Raw genomic sequence first — 21,918 nt, forward strand, 5'->3', positions numbered from 1 at the left:
CCTGGTTTATACATAAAGAAAAGGTTATAGTTTGGAGCAGGCGATAGGCACTTCCTCCTTCCCAGCATCCTCTGCAAGCACGTAACCGCGGCCACAACAAGACTTTGCTGCTGAAGTAGCGGACAGCTCCACAACTCATCGCGAACGCGCACGCTTCCCAGATGAAGCCCCGCCCCCCTTCCGTCTCATTCGCTGAGAAGCGCGGTCCTTCCAACACTGCGCCGCATCCGGGCACTCTCCCCTCTTGGCGGGGACGCGCATGTGTGACTGGAGAGCCGCGGCACAAGTTTCTTTCATTTCTATCCCTCGTAGAAGCAAAGTGATATCCTTCCGCCTGCGCCGGAGAGAAAGTAATCCCAGCTCCGCCGGCTCGGCAAGTGGCCTCCCGTCGGTAACTTCTCTCGGTAACAAATTCCGGAGTGGGCTCGGGTGTGGGATCTATGTTCCCAGCTGCTCCGGGGAGTCGGTGGAAGCCTGCGGGGCACTTGTTCTCGGATACGGAGTGAGTGATGAGTCCGGTCCCCTCAGAACTTGCTCAGTCTCCTCCTCACAGCGGCCGCTGACTCCGCACTCCCGGACCGAAGCCGCCTGGCATGGAGCTGCACAGCTTGCAGGAGGCCCTCCAGTGCCACCAGGTACCCACTCCCGGCATGCTTTGCGGGGACACTTGGCAAACTACTTTGTGTGGGGGCTATTGTTCTGCACCTGCTCTACTGCCCCCCAGGGGGGCAACAACTAACACTCTCACTCCCCCAGCACCCACTTCTGCCCCCCAGCACCCACTTCTGCCCCCCAGCACCCACTTCTGCCCCCCAGCACCCACTTCTGCCCCCCAGCACCCACTTCTGCCCCCCAGCACCCACTTCTGCCCCCCAGCACCCACTTCTGCCCCCCAGCACCCACTTCTGCCCCCCAGCACCCACTTCTGCCCCCCAGCACCCACTTCTGCCCCTCAGCACCCACTTCTGCCCCTCAGCACCCACTTCTGCCCCCCAGCACCCACTTCTGCCCCCCAGCACCCACTTCTGCCCCCCAGCACCCACTTCTGCCCCTCAGCACCCACTTCTGCCCCTCAGCACCCACTTCTGCCCCCCAGCACCCACTTCTGCCCCTCAGCACCCACTTCTGCCCCCCAGCACCCACTTCTGCCCCCAGCACCCACTTCTGCCCCCCAGCACCCACTTCTGCCCCCCAGCACCCACTTCTGCCCCTCAGCACCCACTTCTGCCCCTCAGCACCCACTTCTGCCCCTCAGCACCCACTTCTGCCCCTCAGCGCCCACTTCTGCCCCCCAGCGCCCACTTCTGCCCCCCAGCGCCCACTTCTGCCCCCCAGCGCCCACTTCTGCCCCCCAGCGCCCACTTCTGCCCCCCAGCGCCCACTTCTGCCCCCCAGAGCCCACTTCTGCCCCTCAGCGCCCACTTCTGCCCCTCAGCACCCACTTCTGCCCCCCAGCACCCACTTCTGCCCCCCAGCACCCACTTCTGCCCCCCAGCACCCCATTGTACCTGAGTTCTCTGCACCCCACTTCCTCATTGTTGCTACTTCCCAGCACCCCAGTAATATTAGCTCCTCCCCCCAATCTCTCTTGCCCCCCCCTTACTACTTTCTTCAGAACTCTGTACCCCATTAACCTTATTTATTCATAACTTTGAGCCCCCAATTCCCCTACTATCTCCCATTGCCCCCCAGAATGCCCCCATAATGCCCCCCCCCAATTAACCCCAAGTTTCTCTCTCTATTCCTTACTATCAGCAGCAATTCCTTTACTCTCCCAACCCCCCCACCTTCTGTTTCATCAGCTCTTTACTCTCATTCCCTGGTGCCCCCCCAATTCTTCCTGTATTCTCTCATCAGCACCCCTGTTACTGAGCAACCCCCCCAGTCCCTTGCCTGTGTCCGTATCTTTCCCTTCAGCCCCCCCTCCCTTCCTGTTCCAAATACCCCCCCATTCCATATAGCTCCCCCCTTTCTAACTCTCCCACTTTGCTACTTGTTTCTTCCATCACTAAACTCTCCCCCCATCTCTTCACTGTAAATCCATTCACTCCACATCTTCAACCTGCAGCGCTTCAGCCCCCCCCTTCCCATTCCATATACCCCCCCATTCCATATACCCCCCCATTCCATATACCCCCCCCTTCCTGTTCCATATTCCCCCCCCCTTACACTTTGCTACTTCTTTCTTCCCTCACTAAACTCTCTCTTGGCTGAAAATCCATTCCCTCTCCATCTTCAACCTGCAGCGCTTCAGCCCCCCCCATTCCATATACCCCCCCTTCCTGTTCCATATTCCCCCCCCCCCTTACACTTTGCTACTCCTTTCGTCCCTCACTAAACTCTCTCTTTGCTGTAAATCCATTCCCTCTCCATCTTCAACCTGCAGCGCTTCAGCCCCCCCCCCTTCCCATTCCATATACCCTCCCATTCCATATACCCCCCTTCCCGTTCCATATACCCCCCCCCCCCCACACACACTTTGCTACTCCTTTCTTCCCTCACTAAACTCTCTCTTTGCTGTAAATCCCATTCCCTCCCCATCTTCACCCTTCAGCCCCTGTGGAACTATATCCCCCAGCATTCCTTGGGCCGGCAGCCTGCTGGGAGTCGTAGTCCATGAGCAGCTGGAGAGCAGAAGAGTGAAGATCTTTCACTCCATGTAACATACACACTACAACCCCCTCCCCTTTGCTTTCCACTCGCTCAACTTACTCGCCCCCCCCCCTTTACTTTCTTCTCTACTTACTCTTCCTCCTCTCAACTCATTCATCCCCCGTCACCTTCATTCTCCCCCTCCTCTCACTATTTCCTGCCAGCCTACCTCCTTTGCCCCCCCCCTCTCCTTTCTGCGACCCCCTTCTCTCCCCGCCCCCTCCCTCCCTAGGCTTTTGCTGGAGCAGGCAGTAAGGATTTGGAGTAATATTGCGGTGCTGCTGCTGCTGCTGGAGATTAGGACGAGAGCTGAATATTTATGAGCCCTGCTTGGGGGGGGCGCCTGCCTCTCGCCCTCCCTCCGTGTTTACTTGTCTCTTTGTTCCTCCCCATTTCCATCAAACTTCAAGCACTTTCCCCTCTCCCATCTTGTGCCACTTTGTTTTTCTTTTCCTTCCTTGCTCCTTTCTTCTTCCCTTCAAGATTAGAGCCCTTGGTTGCTTTGGTGGGGCTCCCCGAGAGTCCCGCTGACCCCCCCCCTTTATTATACAAACTAGTACAGATGAAGCAAGATCCACAGGTAATTCCAAATTCATTTTTATTTGATTTCTTTTCCTAATTAGATCTCTAACGAGAGGCTGGAGTGATGTATGAGTTTGTGTAATGGAGTCCAGACTTGTGTTGTGCGTCGGAGAAACTTTATTCCCAGCTCCTTTCTAATTACCCCCCCCCCAGTTACTATTCTTTGTTTTATATAATTGCTTTATGCAATTTCTGCCAATTATTCCAATCACCAATCGGCTTTGGAAAAGTTATCAATCCCTGCGTGAGGGATGCACCTTCGCTTGTTTATCTATTTGGCCTCTATATTAAATGTGCTTTATTTTCACTGCAGCTTTAGGGTTTCATGGGAATTTCTGTCTAAATCTCACATTTTTTTTCCCATGAACTTCTCGTGTGTTTTTCTCTACTTTCATGACATGTGATCTTTTTCAATTTTTTTTTTTTTTTAGTGGAAAAGTTAAACGTTTGTGTGTAAAAATGTATAACCCTCCTACAAATGGGGGGACTTGGCAAAGGCAAAAGCTACTTCTAACTACCCCCCCTAAAAAAAAAAAAAAACAAGGATCGAGCACTAGTTTGAGATTTGATTCTGTTTTTTTTTTTCCCCCGAGTCGTCCATTTTGAGTTCATCGACATGGGTTTTTTTTTTTTTTTTAGGAAGGTGTAAATAATGTGACGGGAGGAGGGGGGGCGGCTTTTTTTTTTTTTATTTCTACTTGGCTGCTGGGGTTCTGATGCAGTAAGAGGGTGTTGCCCCCCCCTCCCCAATCAGATGGATGTGTTTGAGCCTCTTTGTTGCCGATTGTGTGAAGTGATCACTTTACCCCAACGCTGCACTTTATTCAGTCACTTTCACCGCTATGTTTTTTTTTTTTTTTTTCCCATTGGCAAATATGGAGGTGGCTGTTAACTCTGTGGGTGCCAGCTGGTGTGGAGCCTACGCTGGGGATGGGAGGAGAGGGGGGTGGGTTGGAAGCAGTTCGATGTTTTGTGCAATGACTTTAATGGCATCTGTTCATGGTGTTGAAACCCCCCGCCCCCCCCAACACACAATCGCAGCACTAAAGTCTCCCTTCTGTGCATCTATGTGGCTGAATAGTGAAGTGAATGGTGGGATTTTGCCGTTCCGTGGCGGCGTGTGTGTATTTCAGCCCCGGGGGCAGTTTTGTTCGACGAATCGATCGTTTCTTTCCTTCGGAATGCAGCGTTCAGCACCTAACTTGGAACAGCGCCTTCCTTCCTCCCCCCCACCCTTCCCTTTCTCTCTCTCTCTCTCTCTCCATCCATCCGCGGGTGCTGCTTTCACTTCCAACCGACTTTTTTAGTCAACGTTATTCCCCCGGGGGAGGAGGGGCTCGACTCTACCGAGTTGCAGCACTCGGCACTTTGGTAGTGGAAGCTTCCATTTTGTGAGGAAGGGGTGTTGGTTTCTTCCTAACATGGAGAAAAACTCTGCAGAGTTTGAAGGGGAGGGGGGGGATGGGCCCCATTCATGCTGAACATTACCATTTTGATTGCTTTGATGCCATTTTTGGTGGGGGGGGGTGGGGAGGGGATAAAAGACCCTCGTTGGCGAAGCACAAAGATGTTTAATCACTGTGTAGAATCAAATCAGATGGTTTCCACTAGCGAAGCCAATCTGTCTCTGGAATAAGCAAGTTGTTGACTCGCTGTGTGTTGTTTTTTTTTTTTAATTCCCCTCCCTGCCCCTCGCTTTACTGCAACAATGCGTTTCGAGTCCCCCCCCCCCCCCAAGCCGGCAACGTGGTGTTATTTTTTTAATGTTTAAGACACGTCGCTGCAGTCATTTATTTTGCAGCGAGAATAAAACTCCTCGTCGGAAGGCGGATTAAACACTTTACACCGATATCCTTACGTTAGGTTGTCTGTTCATTGGGGGGGATAACTTATCGGGATCGATAGAGCGTATCAACAGTTAGGAGAGTAACGTAGATCCTGATATTTATGTCGTGGGATTCGGTAGCCCCAAGACGGCCCTTACTTTACACCGTATAACCATTTATTTGCCGTTTCGCCGCTATGCGGAACGCCGAGTCGTATATTTTTCAGGTTCGAAACGATTCTACAACCCGACGAGCCTCCTCGTCGCTGCCAAGTGCTCCATAAACACGTTTGCGTAGCAATTTGTTATGCTGGGAGTGTATATCCGCCTATTCGCTTATCGTATATGCTCGTTATTCCGGCAAAGTTCTCTGCATTACGTGGCACAAGGGCTCGATTCAAGCAGGAAAAAAAATTCTCTTTTTTGACGTTTTTGTGACTTTTTCCCCCGATTCCGGCAACTGTGAATAATTCCCTTTTTCTGCCGGAGGAACAGCTTGTATTTTAGTCATTCTTTCCCCGTTGCCAGCAGGCTGTGTCCTCTGCAGGTTTCTTCTTGGAACTTTCTACGCATATGACTCACACGTTTTATTATTACTATTAACCTTTATTTATAAAGCACCAACATACCCCGCAGCGCTCTACAATAAGTGGGTTTCATACATTGGACATACAGAGTAACATATAAAGCAATCAATAACCGATACAAGAGGGGAAGAGAGCCCTGCCCAAAAGAGCTTACACTCTACTAGGAGTAACATATAAAGCAATCAATAACCGATACAAGAGGTGAAGAGAGCCCTGCCCAAAAGAGCTTACACTTTACAAGTATTTACTTCATTTCCCATATTTTGTTCTCGAAGGGTTCCTCGATTCATGTCGGGAACGAAGCAGGGATGTAAAGGAGTGGGCAAAACCGGAAAGTCATAAAAAATAAGATGAAGCTGAAGGCCTACAAATGTCAAGTTGGAACTCCCAGGTTGGATGGTGGGAGTTGTACCTCAAGCTGAAGACCTACAAATGTCAAGTTGGGACTCCCAGGTGGGATGCAGGGAGTTTTAGCTCAAGCTGAAGACCTACAAACATCAAGTTTGGACTCCAAGGTGGGATGCTGGGAGTTGTAGCTCAAGCTGAAGATTTACAAATGTCAAGTTGAGACTCCCAGGTGGGATGCAGGGAGTTGAAGCTCAAGCTGAAGATTTACAAATGTCAAGTTGGGACTCCCAGGTGGGATGCTGGGAGTTGTAGCTCAAGCTGAAGACCAACAAATGTCAAGTTGGAACTCCCGGGTGGGATGCTGGGAGTTGTAGCTCAATGGCTTCTAGGAGGGTGGCAGATAACTGACCTTGACGTAGGCGTGGGAAGTTGTGTGTTGGCCAAGGCCATGTATATTTCATTTCAAACCATGTAGCTGGCTATTGGCCAAGGCCTAATCAGATATCAATGTGAAAGGGAATGGGAAATGCCATCACATGGGGCACCATCAGGCTGGGCAATGTGGTCCATTCCAGATGGGTCTGAACGTGGCTCTCCATGTGGTCAAGTCATTGACCCAAGGCCCAATTAGACTAGTTAGATCTGGCCTGCACTTGGGTAGGAAAGATCTTGGGTCTTCTGTAGAGCAGTGATCCCCAACCAGTGGCTCAGGGTAACATGTTGCTCCCCAACCCCTTGGATGTTGCTCTCAGTGCCCCCAAACCAGGGAGTTATTTTTGAATTCCTGACTTGGGGCAAGTTTAGGTTGAATAAAAACAAGATTTACTGCCAAATAAAGCCCCTGTAAGCTGATAGTGTGCATAGAGGCCCCTAACAGCCAATCACAGTTCTTATTTGGCTCCTCCATGAACTTTTATGGTGCTTGTGTTGCTCTCCAAGTCTTTTTACATTTGACTGTGGCTCACGAGTAAGAAAGTTGGGGCCCCTGGAGTAGCGGAACTGGAATAGAGGCTAGTACGTGCCGGTTAAGGGGGCGGTTCACCTTTACATTAACTTAGTATGTTATAGAATGCCCTGTTCCTAGCAACTTTGCAATTGGTTTTCATTATTTTTTATCATTTTTGAATGATTTGCCTTCCTTTCCAGCTTTAAAATGGGGGTCACTGACCCCGGCAGCCAAAAACTATTGCTCTGTGAGGCTCCAGTTTTATTGTTATTGTGGTTCATTTTTACTTTTTTTTTTTTTTTTTTACTCATCTTACTATACTGACCCTTTGCTATTCATATTCCCATCTCTCTTTTAAATCACTACCTGGTTACTATGGTAAAATAAGACCCTAGCAACCAGATAGCTGCTAAAATACTAAACGGAGAGCTGCTAAATAACTGAAAAAAAAACCACAAAAAATGAAGACCAATTGCAAATTCTCAGAATATCAATGTCTGCAGCATATTAAAAGTTTATTTAAAGGTGAACTACCCCTTTAATCCTTATGGTTGCCCGATGACTACCATAGTTACTTAGGCTAACAAAAGACTCTCTGTGCTCGAGGATCACGTCTGTTTAATTGGTATTGGTTCAACATGCAGATATATCTTCCTTTCTTCCATCAGTCAGTAAATATTGGCGTTAGCAGTTTCACGTCGCGGTTACACTCCATTGTTTTTAGTATCTGAATGAATTGATGGAGCGGGGGCATCCGTGTAAACATAACACTGTATCTTGTCTTCAGCAGATCTCTCCCGCTTTTATGCACCCACGGCTCGGATAGCTTTATAAAGGACCCGTTTATAGCTTTAAAGAAAAAAAAAAACAAAAACAAACTTAAGTTTAAAGGGGACCTGTCACCCTAAAAAAATGATTCCAAATCCTTTTCCATCTTGTTAGTTGAGCAAAATAAACTTTATTTACACCGTATAAACTAGTTCATTTTTTTTCCCTTCAGTCTTGGAGTTTACAGTCATAGCAAACAGGTCGGCGCCATTTTGTTTGCACTGTTATTAAGGCAAAGCTTTGTATCAGCCCAAAATCTTATGCATTTGCCATTAGGTGATTTCTAAAAAGTGCTGATTGGAAAGTTAAAAGAATTGTAATTAAAAATCTGAGCTGTCAATCATATATTGCCTGCCCCGCCTCCACAGAGGCGGGGCAGGCAATATATGATTGGCAGCTCAGATTTTCAATTACAATTCTTTTAACTTTGCCATTTAGGTGACATTTAGGAAGTGCTGAATGGATATATATAAGGTTTTGGGGGGATACAAAGCTTTGCCTTAATAACAGTTCACACAAAATGGCGCCGGCCTGCTGGCTGTGACTGTAAACTCCAAGACTGAAGGGAAAAAAAATGAACTTGTTTATATGGTGTAAATAAAGTTTATTTTGCTCAACTAACATGATAGAAAAGGATTTGGAATCATTTTTTAGGGTGATGGGTCCCCTTTAATGCAGTGTTTTGATTCGCTAAAACCCAGAATATTCCTATTATCCTTATAATAGATGAGGAATGATTAAAGGGAATCCCACCCCCAACCTCGGCTGACATTGGTTCTTTAATGAGGAGTCAGAAACAGGGGGTCATTGATCTTTTTGTGACTAGAAAATATACAATGTTGGAAGTAGGATAACTACATGTATATTGCTGGCCTGTGGCGCAGCGTGGGGGGGTTATCATTATGTTTTCCCAAGTACAGGGGGGTGGTAGGGGATTGTTGTGCTGCCTCGGGGGGGAAGGTGTTCTTTGTTGCACACTGCGTTTTTATGCGAGTTTAATTCTCTGCACTGCTTGTTCTCACTGCTGAAACAATGTAGGGGCATTTACTTTACTTCAGATCTGCTTTCCTTTATGGCAGGGATTCGACTTTGGTTTATTTAATGGTTAAATGATTCCCTTTTCTCTGTAATAATAAAACAGTACCTGTACTTGATCCCAACTAAGATATAATTACCCCTTATTGGGGCAGAACAGCCCTATTGGGTTTATTTAATGGTTAAATGATTCCCTTTTCTCTGTAATAATAAAACAGTACCTGTACTTGATCCCAACTAAGATATAATTACCCCTTATTGGGGCAGAACAGCCCTATTGGGTTTATTTAATGGTTAAATGATTCCCTTTTCTCTGTAATAATAAAACAGTACCTGTACTTGATCCCAACTAAGATATAATTACCCCTTATTGGGGGCAGAACAGCCCTATTGGGTTTATTTAATGGTTAAATGATTCCCTTTTCTCTGTAATAATAAAACAGTACCTGTACTTGATCCCAACTAAGATATAATTACCCCTTATTGGGGCAGAACAGCCCTATTGGGTTTATTTCATGGTTAAATGATTCCCTTTTCTCTGTAATAATAAAACAGTACCTGTACTTGATCCCAACTAAGATATAATTACCCCTTATTGGGGCAGAACAGCCCTATTGGGTTTATTTAATGGTTAAATGATTCCCTTTTCTCTGTAATAATAAAACAGTACCTGTAATTGATCCCAACTAAGATATAATTACCCCTTAAGGTGGCCATACACGCACCGATATTATCGTACGAAACCTCGTTTCGTACGATAATCGGTGCGTGTATGGCATGTCAGCGAGCCGACCGATATCGCAGGAAGCTGCTGAAATCGGTCGGCTCGCCGATCGGCCAAGTTAGAAAATTTTGATCGGGCGCCATAGAAGGCGCCTGACCAAAATTCTCCCTTCAGAGCTGAATCGGCAGAAGGAGGTAGAAATCCTATTGTTTCTACCTCCTTACCTGCCGATTCAGCCCTGAATGGTGTGTGGCGGATCTGCCGATGTTTCGTGCGACCGACGGTCGTACGAAACATCGTGAGATCGCCACGTGTATGGCCAGCTTTATTGGGGGCAGAACAGCCCTATTGGGTTTATTTCATGGTTAAATGATTCCCTTTTCTCTGTAATAATAAAACAGTACCTGTACTTGATCCCAACTAAGATATAATTACCCCTTATTGGGGGCAGAATAGTCCTATTGGGTTTATTTAATGGTTAAATGATTCCCTTTTCTCTGTAATAATAAAACAGTACCTGTACTTGATCCCAACTAAGATATAATTACCCCTTATTGGGGCAGAATAGTCCTATTGGGTTTATTTAATGGTTAAATGATTCCCTTTTCTCTGTAATAATAAAACAGTACCTGTACTTGATCCCAACTAAGATATAATTACCCCTTATTGGGGGCAGAACAGCCCTATTGGGTTTATTTCATGGTTAAATGATTCCCTTTTCTCTGTAATAATAAAACAGTACCTGTACTTGATCCCAACTAAGATATAATTACCCCTTATTGGGGGCAGAACAGCCCTATTGGGTTTATTTCATGGTTAAATGATTCCCTTTTCTCTGTAATAATAAAACAGTACCTGTACTTGATCCCAACTAAGATATAATTACCCCTTATTGGGGCAGAACAGCCCTATTGGGTTTATTTCATGGTTAAATGATTCCCTTTTCTCTGTAATAATAAAACAGTACCTGTACTTGATCCCAACTAAGATATAATTACCCCTTATTGGGGGCAGAACAGCCCTATTGGGTTTATTTCATGTTTAAATTACTTTTTTTTTAGTAGACTTAAGGTATGAAGACCCCTTACCGCCGGTTCTTTAATGGTTTGGGGCAGAGTAAAACCAGTTGTGTTGTTTATACAGAGGGCGCGGGGGCTGCTAGAGCCTCATTCAATCTGCCGGTGTCATGTTAGGGCACGTTTTCGCTTTTCTCTCGCGTTATCAGATGATTTCGGACATATTGATTATTGTTGCTTGGGGCTGCTCAGAGCGCGGTTTAATAGAGTGCGGTGTTGCTGCTGCCAACGTGACTCTTGCTGGGTTTTTTTTTTTTTTGGTAAAAAATCATCTATAGAGCAGCGCTGGTGTAAATAAGAGTGTTTGGAGCCGTAGCGATGAATTTTTCCTCTCAGTTTGGGGCTTACATGTGTTTTCTCATTTCACCTTCAGGGACCTTTCATTATTGCTTCTTAGAACTCAGCTGGCGACTCTCACTGCCAACGCAGCCTGCCACTCTCTCAACTCCAACCTGCCAACTTATTCCTACTCAGCATCAAAGTACTAGTAATAGGGTGTGGGGCTGTTTGTGTGTGTGCTTATTTCTGCCCTTGGTACCCCTGGAACTAGCGGGGTGACTGTTACCCCAATGTTTCTATATATCTGTAACCTTGTTATGGGCTAAGGGGGCCCAGCCTGAAGGCCAGTTAGGGGGGGATTTGGGGTGAGTGCTTATTTGTGCCCTGGGTACCCCTGGAACTATAGCGGGGTGACTGTTACCCCAATGTTTCTATATATCTGTAACCTTGTTATGGGCTAAGGGGGCCCAGCCTGAAGGCTAGTTAGGGGGGGATTTGGGGTGAGTGCTTATTTGTGCCCTGGGTACCCCTGGAACTATAGCGGGGTGACTGTTACCCCAATGTTTCTATATATCTGTAACCTTGTTATGGGCTAAGGGGGCCCAGCCTGAAGGCCAGTTAGGGGGGGATTTGGGGTGAGTGCTTATTTGTGCCCTGGGTACCCCTGGAACAATAGCAGGGTGACTGTTACCCCAATGTTTCTATATATCTGTAACCTTGTTATGGGCTAAGGGGGCCCAGCCTGAAGGCCAGTTAGGGGGGGATTTGGGGTGAGTGCTTATTTGTGCCCTGGGTACCCCTGGAACTATAGCGGGGTGACTGTTACCCCAATGTTTCTATATATCTGTAACCTTGTTATGGGCTAAGGGGGCCCAGCCTGAAGGCCAGTTAGGGGGGGATTTGGGGTGAGTGCTTATTTGTGCCCTGGGTACCCCTGGAACTATAGCAGGGTGACTGTTACCCCAATGTTTCTATATATCTTTTGAGCTTTCCATTCACATACATTGCTTTTACACATGATTATAATACATGTATTATCTGGCCGGCCGGCGTATGGCGGAGGAATCAAATCAATGCAGTTAAAGGGTAGAATTTAGCGAATCAATATGACAGGACCATCACAAATGGTGCGAGCAACCGCAATGTCAAAAAGGGCATTTTGAACACATTATGAAAAGTGAAAGTTGCTCAAATTTCATTACATTTAAATTGGACTAAAACGAGAGAAGCTGCGTTTTTTCTTTCTATATAATTTTCTCCGATTTAATTTCATAGGTGTCACGCGGCCATCAAGTTTAAATACCCGCAACGTTTCTAAGAGTCGCTTTTATGCAAATGATTCGGACTTTTTAAAAATGTTGGACTTAGGTGCGGGGATCCAAATTATCCACAAAACCTCAGGATACCTCAAGCATTCTGGATAATAGATCCTATACCTGTATTTGATATTAAAGGAGAAGGAAATTATATAAGGTAATTATAATTACTTCCCTAATACCCCGGGCGGCCATTGCTCCTGTTAGTATAAAACTGCACCGGCCTGGGGTACCTGCGAACGATCCTGTACATTGTGCGGGGGGGGGGGAATATCACTCCAACTTGCAGCGCAGCAGTAAAGTGTGCCTGAGTCTGAGCTTTCAGAAGGAGCCAGCGCTACACATTAGAACTGCTTTCAGCTAACCTATTGTTTCTCCTACTCCCATGTAACTGGAGGAGTCCCAAGCCGGACTTGGATTTCTTACTATTGAGTGCTATTCTGATATCTACTGGGAGCTGTTATCTTGCTCCCTTCCCATTTTTCTGCTGGGGGGGTGATATCACTCCAACTTGCAGCGCAGCAGTAAAGTGTGCCTGAAGTTTATCAGAGCACAGGTCACATGGCTGTGGCACCCTGGGAAATGAAGAATATGGCATGCGACATTTCAAAATGGGGCTAGTTGCCTGCCCCGCCTCTATGCCTGAGGCGGGGCAAGCAATATATGATTGACAGCACAGATTTTGGGGGAATACAAAGTTTGCCTTAATAACAATGTACACAAAATGGCGGCGGCCTGCTGGCTGTGACTGTAAAGTCCAAGCCTGAAGGGGAAAAAAATGAAATAGTTTGTATGGTGTAAATAAAGTTTATTTTGCTCAACTAACATGATAGAAAAGGATTTGGAATTAGTTCTTAGGGTGACAGGTCCCCTTGAAATACATTAATAATTCAGCTACAAGTGTCTATAGAAAGCCTGGGAGTCGTTATCTGTCGGAAGAGTAATTACAATGCCTCTCCCCGTTGCACCGACCCCATAAATGAAGGGTGCGTAAAGTTCAGCTGTGAATGTGTAACAATTGTGTTGTGTCGGTGCCACAGGGCTATTGTGTTAGGGAGGAATGTCAGGGAGCAGATGGTGGGCCCACTTGTTTGTTTACATGGGCTTTGTCTCCTTTGTGTATATGTGTGATGGGCAGCCCCCCCCCCAAGGCCGTATAATGCTAATATTGGGGGGGTTTCCTTATGGCACAGGCTGTGTGCTGCCTGCACCTTGGCACTGCTGCAAGCCATATATATATATATATATTTATTATTATTATTATTATTATACACAGTAGAAGTCCCTCTTGGGTGCCAGGTACTTGAATGTGACACACAGGACAGGATCAGCTCAGGACTTGTAAGAAACCAAAAAAAAAAATCAACGTTTGGGTCCCATACTCACACATACTCACACCTTTATCAGGATCATGATCCCAAGCTCTGAGTATGGGGCCCAAACGTTGATTTTGCACAAATAAAGGTTTACAAGTCCTGTGTTGAGTTGATCCTGCCCTATCTACTTGTCTATCTATATCTATCTATGTATCATCAGTCTATCTATAGCTATCTCTGTCTGTCTATAGCTATCTCTGTCTGTCTATAGCTATCTCTGTCTGTCTATAGCTATCTCTGTCTATCTATAGCTATCTCAGTCTATCTATAGCTATCTCTGTCTATATCTCTGTCTATATATTATCTATCTATCTATAGCTATCTATATCTCTGTCTATATATCATCTGTCTATCTATGTCTAACTATCCATATCTGTCTCTATCAATATCTAATCTATCATCTGTCTATCTATGTCTAACTATCTAGCTATCTCTATCCATATCTCTATCCATATCTAATCTATCTATCATCTGTCTATCTATGTCTAACTAGCTATCTCTATCTATCCATATCTATCTATATCTATCTCTCTCTGTCTAATTTAGTAGATATATAGATTATATCTATCCATAATATATATATATGTTTTCTTTTGTTGAGAGCCTTGCAGAGCACGCTGCTTGATAAAAGTCTGTTTGTGAATGATACATATCAGGTATAAATGAATTTCTGTGTATAAGTTACTCCTCCATCTCCTTTGTACTGGGAATGCTGTTGGAGACCTTGGAGATCTGTTGATCATTGCTCTCCCAAAGTCAGCATTAAGTATATACAGGCCGTGCTTAGCACTTACCTACTGGGTGTATTTAAAGGGGAACTTTGCCTTAGTAACTCAGTACAAGGCCTTTTTTTAGTGTAAACCCACTAAGGACCCACTAAGCAAGTTTATAATATCCAGGGTACCAAATAAGTGTAAATCGGGGCTTCCGGGAGTAATCAGGGCAGAAAAAGATATTACTTGCCCCCCCCCCCTCACCCCGGCCAAGGCTTTAAGCCCATTTAATGTTACATACACTGTATGGAAACAGTTTTACCTAATGCTGTGGAACTGGGGTAACACTGCGTTGGGGAAATCAAAGGGGTCACTTTAGATTTTTTTAAAAAAAATATATACCCCCCCCGTTTAGTTTGCAAAGTCCTGTCGCATTTGTCCTTTAATGAACTTCTGTAGCCACGGGTAGCTTAGCAACCTGCTTTATTGCATAGTGGAGCAGGGCTGGCAGTTTGCAGATGGCAGCTACACATGCTAATATATACACTTTGCCTCCCCCCCCCTCCATCATCATCCTCCTTGCAGTTTGTGCTCCATGGCGACTGGATGGGAATGTGCCGAGTTAGCGCTCTAACGTCTAATGGCTCCTTCTGAACAACGCCGCTTCGTTTCTCTGCCTTACGCAACCGCTCAAGGCCAATCAGATGCCTCAATGCCTTTTTATTTTCTCTCATTTTAATGAGCGGACTCCCTGATTGCCCTAATCATTCTAACGAGACATCAAGTACAAGTTCTTATCAGAGACTGCAGAGATTAAGTAAAATAGTAGCAAATGTTACACCCTCCCCCCCCCTTTTTTTTTTTTTTTTTTGTTTGCAACTGCCAACTAAGATGAACAGTTGCCATAGCGATCAGCAGTCAGTTGCTGGAATTCTGATGCATGGGTTGCAGCACTGTAGTAAATGACTGAAGCCATAGTCTGAAATTGCAACTGATATTGAAAAAAAAAATTTGGTTTTCGTCTTTCAAAAACACAGCAATTTCGTTATCGCTTAGAAACGTCTCAGCTGGAAGGAAAGTCATTGTCGGAGCGCCGGGCGCTGGCGTAAATCATGTCATACGGCTAAATCACTGCCGCAAAGCGGCTTGCAGGGATAGTTTCCCTTTACTGCCAAGGTACAAGGCTCGGGGGCTTTACAGAATAGGAAGAAAATAACATTCCCAGTTCATTATGAAGGATAAAAGAGCTTCCCGCACCCCCCGGATAATTTTATTTTGCGCCGTAAATTGAACTTCAGACTCGGGGAAAATGGCAGCGGCGGTCGATTCTTCTGTAAAGTCATTTTCTAAAAGAAAAGGGGGGAAATCGCTTTTGTATGGGGGGGGGGTAATGCTGTTTGAACGTCGGAATAAAGGACAAATAGGAGGGGGCTAAGTAGAAAATAGGGCAGGATTCAATTTCGAATTTAGCCAGCGTTCGGCCCAAACGAGTCCTTAACGAGTAATTAAACTATAATGTACTGCACTGGTAAAAGGTGTGTATTTGCTTCAGAAACACTATAGTTTATATAAACAAGCTGCGCTGTAGCCACGGGGGCAGCCATTCAAGCACAGGATACACGGCAGATAAGCTGGTCAGAATCCCATTGTATTCTACGGAGTTTAGTTGTTATCTGCTGTGTAAAGGTGGCCATACACGGGCCGATTGTAGCTGCCGATATTGGTCCCTTGGCTTATCGGCCCGGGTAGGGGCAGCAACGGCTGGCCTTCCCGACCGATATTTGGCCCCAGGGTCAAACGGCTGAATAAGCCTAAATTCCCCCGATATTGCCCACCCGTAGGTGGATATCGGGAGAAGATCCGCTCGCTTGGCAACCTCGCCAGGTGAGGGGATCGTTACGTGTATGGTGGCCATACACAGGAAGATTCGCTTGTTTGGCATGGTCGCAAATTCGATCATTTGGGTCTCTAGGGGCGGGGCATAGGCACCGTCAGATCGAGGACTGCATTAAACAAACCTGCCCAATTTTAGGCCAGATCTCAGTCAGATAGGCCCGTTGAAATTGGCCTTACATAGGCAGATAAGCAGCTAAAATCTGCCCGTGTAAGGCCACCTTAACTTGTGCCTTTTCTTTACTTTCAGCTTTAAATGGCTACACAGCAGCTTGTTTATATCAACTACAGGAAAGTTTCTGAAGCAACGGTACCGGTTATACCAGCGCAGGGCAATGGTACATTCTATTGTCAGAACAGTCAGTGCTACGGGGAAGAGAGCAAACAGGGACGCACACATACGGCTTTTAGCTGCAATTGTATCGTCCTGTAACTTTAAAAGCAGCGAAAATATCTCATGAATGTGTATTGGGAAGTTGCTCAGTATTCCGCTTTCTTTCATTGGGCAGAATATTATATTCAGGTTGACACCCCCTTTAATGCTTTCCTTCCCCTTTAGAGAAGCAGCAGTGGAGTTGCAGGGAGACTGCAGTACATAAAGGCATCAGAAATGCCAGCGTGAGTGCTCTTGGTGCTCAAATGAGAGCGCTGCCCTTGTGTTGCTCTCATAACTGTCTCACATCAGCAGCTTCATCTACTGTCCCTTATTCTGATACTGTGCTGCAGGGCCTGTAGGGGTTCTGCCCCCAATATGGGGTAATTATATCTTAGTTGGGATCAAGTACAGGTACTGTTTTATTATTACAGAGAAAAGGGAATCATTTAACCATTAAATAAACCCAATAGGGCTGTTCTGCCCCCAATAAGGGGTAATTATATCTTAGTTGGGATCAAGTACAGGTACTGTTTTATTATTACAGAGAAAAGGGAATCATTTAACCATTAAATAAACCCAATAGGGCTGTTCTGCCCCAATAAGGGGTAATTATATCTTAGTTGGGATCAAGTACAGGTACTGTTTTATTATTACAGAGAAAAGGGAATCATTTAACCATGAAATAAACCCAATAGGGCTGTTCTGCCCCAATAAGGGGTAATTATATCTTAGTTGGGATCAAGTACAGGTACTGTTTTATTATTACAGAGAAAAGGGAATCATTTAACCATGAAATAAACCCAATAGGGCTGTTCTGCCCCCAATAAGGGGTAATTATATCTTAGTTGGGATCAAGTACAGGTACTGTTTTATTATTACAGAGAAAAGGGAATCATTTAACCATGAAATAAACCCAATAGGGCTGTTCTGCCCCCAATAAGGGGTAATTATATCTTAGTTGGGATCAAGTACAGGTACTGTTTTATTATTACAGAGAAAAGGGAATCATTTAACCATTAAATAAACCCAATAGGGCTGTTCTGCCCCAATAAGGGGTAATTATATCTTAGTTGGGATCCAGTACAGGTACTGTTTTATTATTACAGAGAAAAGGGAATCATTTAACCATGAAATAAACCCAATAGGGCTGTTCTGCCCCCAATAAGGGGTAATTATATCTTAGTTGGGATCAAGTACAGGTACTGTTTTATTTTTTGCTTCTTGCTTTGCTCTTTGTCTCAACTAAAAAGGCGCTGGTTTGGATAGTTTGCTCACGTGTATTAGAGTGCTCAGTGGTTGGAGTGACCGCTATGCACAGACATGCCCGAAGTTTATAGACGCCACAAGTAAGACCGACTGCTGCAGAGTGTGACAAGATTTGTAGCCCTCAATGTACTAATTGTAAGGTAAAATCAATAACATGATTAACTGTAAAGAGCTACAAATAAAAAGAAATAATCAACTCAGTATCTTCAGTTCCAGTTTTATTCATGTAACAAACTGTGCTTCCCTATGTACTAGTTTTAGATATTCTTAGATATTCAGCCATAAAGCAGGGCAGGACTGCTGCTTACAATGGGGGGATCAGATAGGATCTGTGCCACTGTGACAGAATGCTCTGTTATACAGATAGCTAGAATCTCAGCCATAAAGCAGGGCAGGACTGCTGCTTACAATGGGGGGATCAGATAGGATCTGTGCCACTGTGACAGAATGCTCTGTTATACAGATAGCTAGAATCTCAGCCATAAAGCAGGGCAGGACTGCTGCTTACAATGGGGGGATCAGATAGGATCTGTGCCACTGTGACAGAATGCTCTGTTATACAGATAGCTAGAATCTCAGCCATAAAGCAGGGCAGGACTGCTGCTTACAATGGGGGAATCAGATAGGATCTGTGCCACTGTGACAGAATGCTCTGTTATACAGATAGCTAGAATCTCAGCCATAAAGCAGGGCAGGACTGCTGCTTACAATGGGGGGGATCAGATAGGATCTGTGCCACTGTGACAGAATGCTCTGTTATACAGATAGCTAGAATCTCAGCCATAAAGCAGGGCAGGACTGCTGCTTACAATGGTGGGATCAGATAGGATCTGTGCCACTGTGACAGAATGCTCTGTTATACAGATAGCTAGAATCTCAGCCATAAAGCAGGGCAGGAACTGCTGCTTACAATGGGGGGATCAGATAGGATCTGTGCCACTGTGACAGAATGCTCTGTTATACAGATAGCTAGAATCTCAGCCATAAAGCAGGGCAGGACTGCTGCTTACAATGGGGGGATCAGATAGGATCTGTGCCACTGTGACAGAATGCTCTGTTATACAGATAGCTAGAATCTCAGCCATAAAGCAGGGCAGGACTGCTGCTTACAATGGGGGGATCAGATAGGATCTGTGCCACTGTGACAGAATGCTCTGTTATACAGATAGCTCGAATCTCAGCCATAAAGCAGGGCAGGACTGCTGCTTACAATGGGGGGATCAGATAGGATCTGTGCCACTGTGACAGAATGCTCTGTTATACAGATAGCTAGAATCTCAGCCATAAAGCAGGGCAGGACTGCTGCTTACAATGGGGGGGATCAGATAGGATCTGTGCCACTGTGACAGAATGCTCTGTTATACAGATAGCTAGAATCTCAGCCATAAAGCAGGGCAGGACTGCTGCTTACAATGGGGGGATCAGATAGGATCTGTGCCACTGTGACAGAATGCTCTGTTATACAGATAGCTAGAATCTCAGCCATAAAGCAGGGCAGGACTGCTGCTTACAATGGGGGGGGATAGGATCTGTGCCACTGTGACAGAATGCTCTGTTATACAGATAGCTAGAATCTCAGCCATAAAGCAGGGCAGGACTGCTGCTTACAATGGGGGGATCAGATAGGATCTGTGCCACTGTGACAGAATGCTCTGTTATACAGATAGCTAGAATCTCAGCCATAAAGCAGGGCAGGACTGCTGCTTACAATGGGGGGGATCAGATAGGATCTGTGCCACTGTGACAGAATGCTCTGTTATACAGATAGCTAGAATCTCAGCCATAAAGCAGGGCAGGAGTGCTGCTGTTAATATAAATAAGACCCTTCTGTACAAGGACATACACAGTCTGATGCCTTTGTCTCTCTGCCAGACAAACACACAGTACCTGCCATTAATGGGAAGGTAACCAGTTTCATGTGTCTATTTTTCCATCGCACGGGGGGTGAGTGACAATAAGCGATTAAATATCCCTCCTTCCAGTTATTCCAAAGAGACGTCCGTGCGTTCCTGACTTTGCAGAAAAAGCTGAATTTCATGTCAGAGTTCATCATTCAGGCAACCGCAGCAATTTATTGATTGTTCAGTGATACCTTCCTTAGGCCTCTTTTGTCCTCTGCTATTTCTGCTCCTTCCAAACAGTTTGTCGACTAGTTTTGCCCTTCGCAGAAAGAACAATCGCCCTTCAGAATAATCTCCGTAAAGGAAAAGGTACAGCTTATTGTGTGCCCAGAACATTCCTTCTCTGTATATTTGTATTTATACATATGGGTAGGGGGTGCCATAGTGTTTCCCTTAGACAGTACAGTATGGGGGTACAGCTTATTGTGTGCCCAGAACATTCCTTCTCTGTATATTTGTATTTATACATATGGGTAGGGGGTGCCATAGTGTTTCCCTTAGACAGTACAGTATGGGGGTACAGCTTATTGTGTGCCCAGAACATTCCCTCTCTGTATATTTGTATTTATACATATGGGTAGGGGGTGCCATAGTGTTTCCCTTAGACAGTACAGTATGGGGGTACAGCTTATTGTGTGCCCAGAACATTCCTTCTCTGTATATTTGTATTTATACATATGGGTAGGAGGTGCCATAGTGTTTCCCTTAGACAGTACAGTATGGGGGTACAGCTTATTGTGTGCCCAGAACATTCCTTCTCTGTATATTTGTATTTATACATATGGGTAGGGGGTGCCATAGTGTTTCCCTTAGACAGTACAGTATGGGGGTACAGCTTATTGTGTGCCCAGAACATTCCTTCTCTGTATATTTGTATTTATACATATGGGTAGGGGGTGCCATAGTGTTTCCCTTAGACAGTACAGTATGGGGGTACAGCTTATTGTGTGCCCAGAACATTCCTTCTCTGTATATTTGTATTTATACATATGGGTAGGGGGTGCCATAGTGTTTCCCTTAGACAGTACAGTATGGGGGTACAGCTTATTGTGTGCCCAGAACATTCCCTCTCTGTATATTTGTATTTATACATATGGGTAGGGGGTGCCATAGGGTTTCCCTTAGACAGTACAGTATGGGGGTACAGCTTATTGTGTGCCCAGAACGTTCCTTCTCTGTATATTTGTATTTATACATATGGGTAGGGGGTGCCATAGTGTTTCCCTTAGACAGTACAGTATGGGGGGTACAGCTTATTGTGTGCCCAGAACATTCCTCCTCTGTATATTTGTATTTATACATATGGGTAGGGGGTGCCATAGTGTTTCCCTTAGACAGTACAGTATGGGGGTACAGCTTATTGTGTGCCCAGAACATTCCCTCTCTGTATATTTGTATTTATACATATGGGTAGGGGGTGCCATAGTGTTTCCCTTAGACAGTACAGTATGGGGGTACAGCTTATTGTGTGCCCAGAACATTCCTTCTCTGTATATTTGTATTTATACATATGGGTAGGGGGTGCCATAGTGTTTCCCTTAGACAGTACAGTATGGGGGTACAGCTTATTGTGTGCCCAGAACATTCCTTCTCTGTATATTTGTATTTATACATATGGGTAGGGGGTGCCATAGTGTTTCCCTTAGACAGTACAGTATGGGGGTACAGCTTATTGTGTGCCCAGAACATTCCTTCTCTGTATATTTGTATTTATACATATGGGTAGGAGGTGCCATAGTGTTTCCCTTAGACAGTACAGTATGGGGGTACAGCTTATTGTGTGCCCAGAACATTCCTTCTCTGTATATTTGTATTTATACATATGTGTATAAAACATTCCCCCTGTTTGCACACCTCCCCATCTCAAGGTGAATGAGAGACCCATTAACAGAACAGAAGTACATTCTCCATTAATTAATATTTACCTTACATTATACCCTGATCGGTAGAGAAATATTCCGCCTTTTTCTCTTTAATACATATTTCCCTGCGGAACACGGGCGGAATTATAATGACATTACAGGCAGCGTTACAGTGTATTCCCAGGCAACTTATATATTGTGGGTAGCCCCATATATATATATATATATATATATATATATATATATATATATATATATATATATATATATATATATATATATAGGGAATGCTTTTTTTAAAGTGGCGGTTCACCTAAAGTTAACTTTTAGTAT

At 45.2% G+C, this 21,918-nt stretch overlaps 1 protein-coding gene across 4 annotated transcripts in view; it reads left to right on the forward strand.

Annotated features, from left to right (window-relative positions):
- The first annotated feature begins 203 nt into the window (after positions 1-203).
- Positions 204-21,918, forward strand: part of phf21b (PHD finger protein 21B) — a 48,589-nt gene continuing 26,874 nt past the window's right edge. For 2 of the 4 annotated variants that reach the window (XM_002942067.5, XM_031898488.1), the window contains exon 1: positions 2,906-3,232. In XM_002942067.5, coding sequence (XP_002942113.3) covers positions 2,972-3,232 — 261 coding nt within the window. In that variant the 5' untranslated portion in view covers positions 2,906-2,971. Of the gene's footprint in view, positions 636-2,905; positions 3,233-21,918 lie in introns of those variants that run through there. The other 2 variants (XM_031898490.1, XM_031898489.1) reach the window with 2 other exon arrangements.

The sequence above is a fragment of the Xenopus tropicalis genome, chromosome 3 (assembly GCF_000004195.4).
Source record: "Xenopus tropicalis strain Nigerian chromosome 3, UCB_Xtro_10.0, whole genome shotgun sequence".
Taxonomy (NCBI): Eukaryota; Metazoa; Chordata; class Amphibia; order Anura; family Pipidae; genus Xenopus; species Xenopus tropicalis.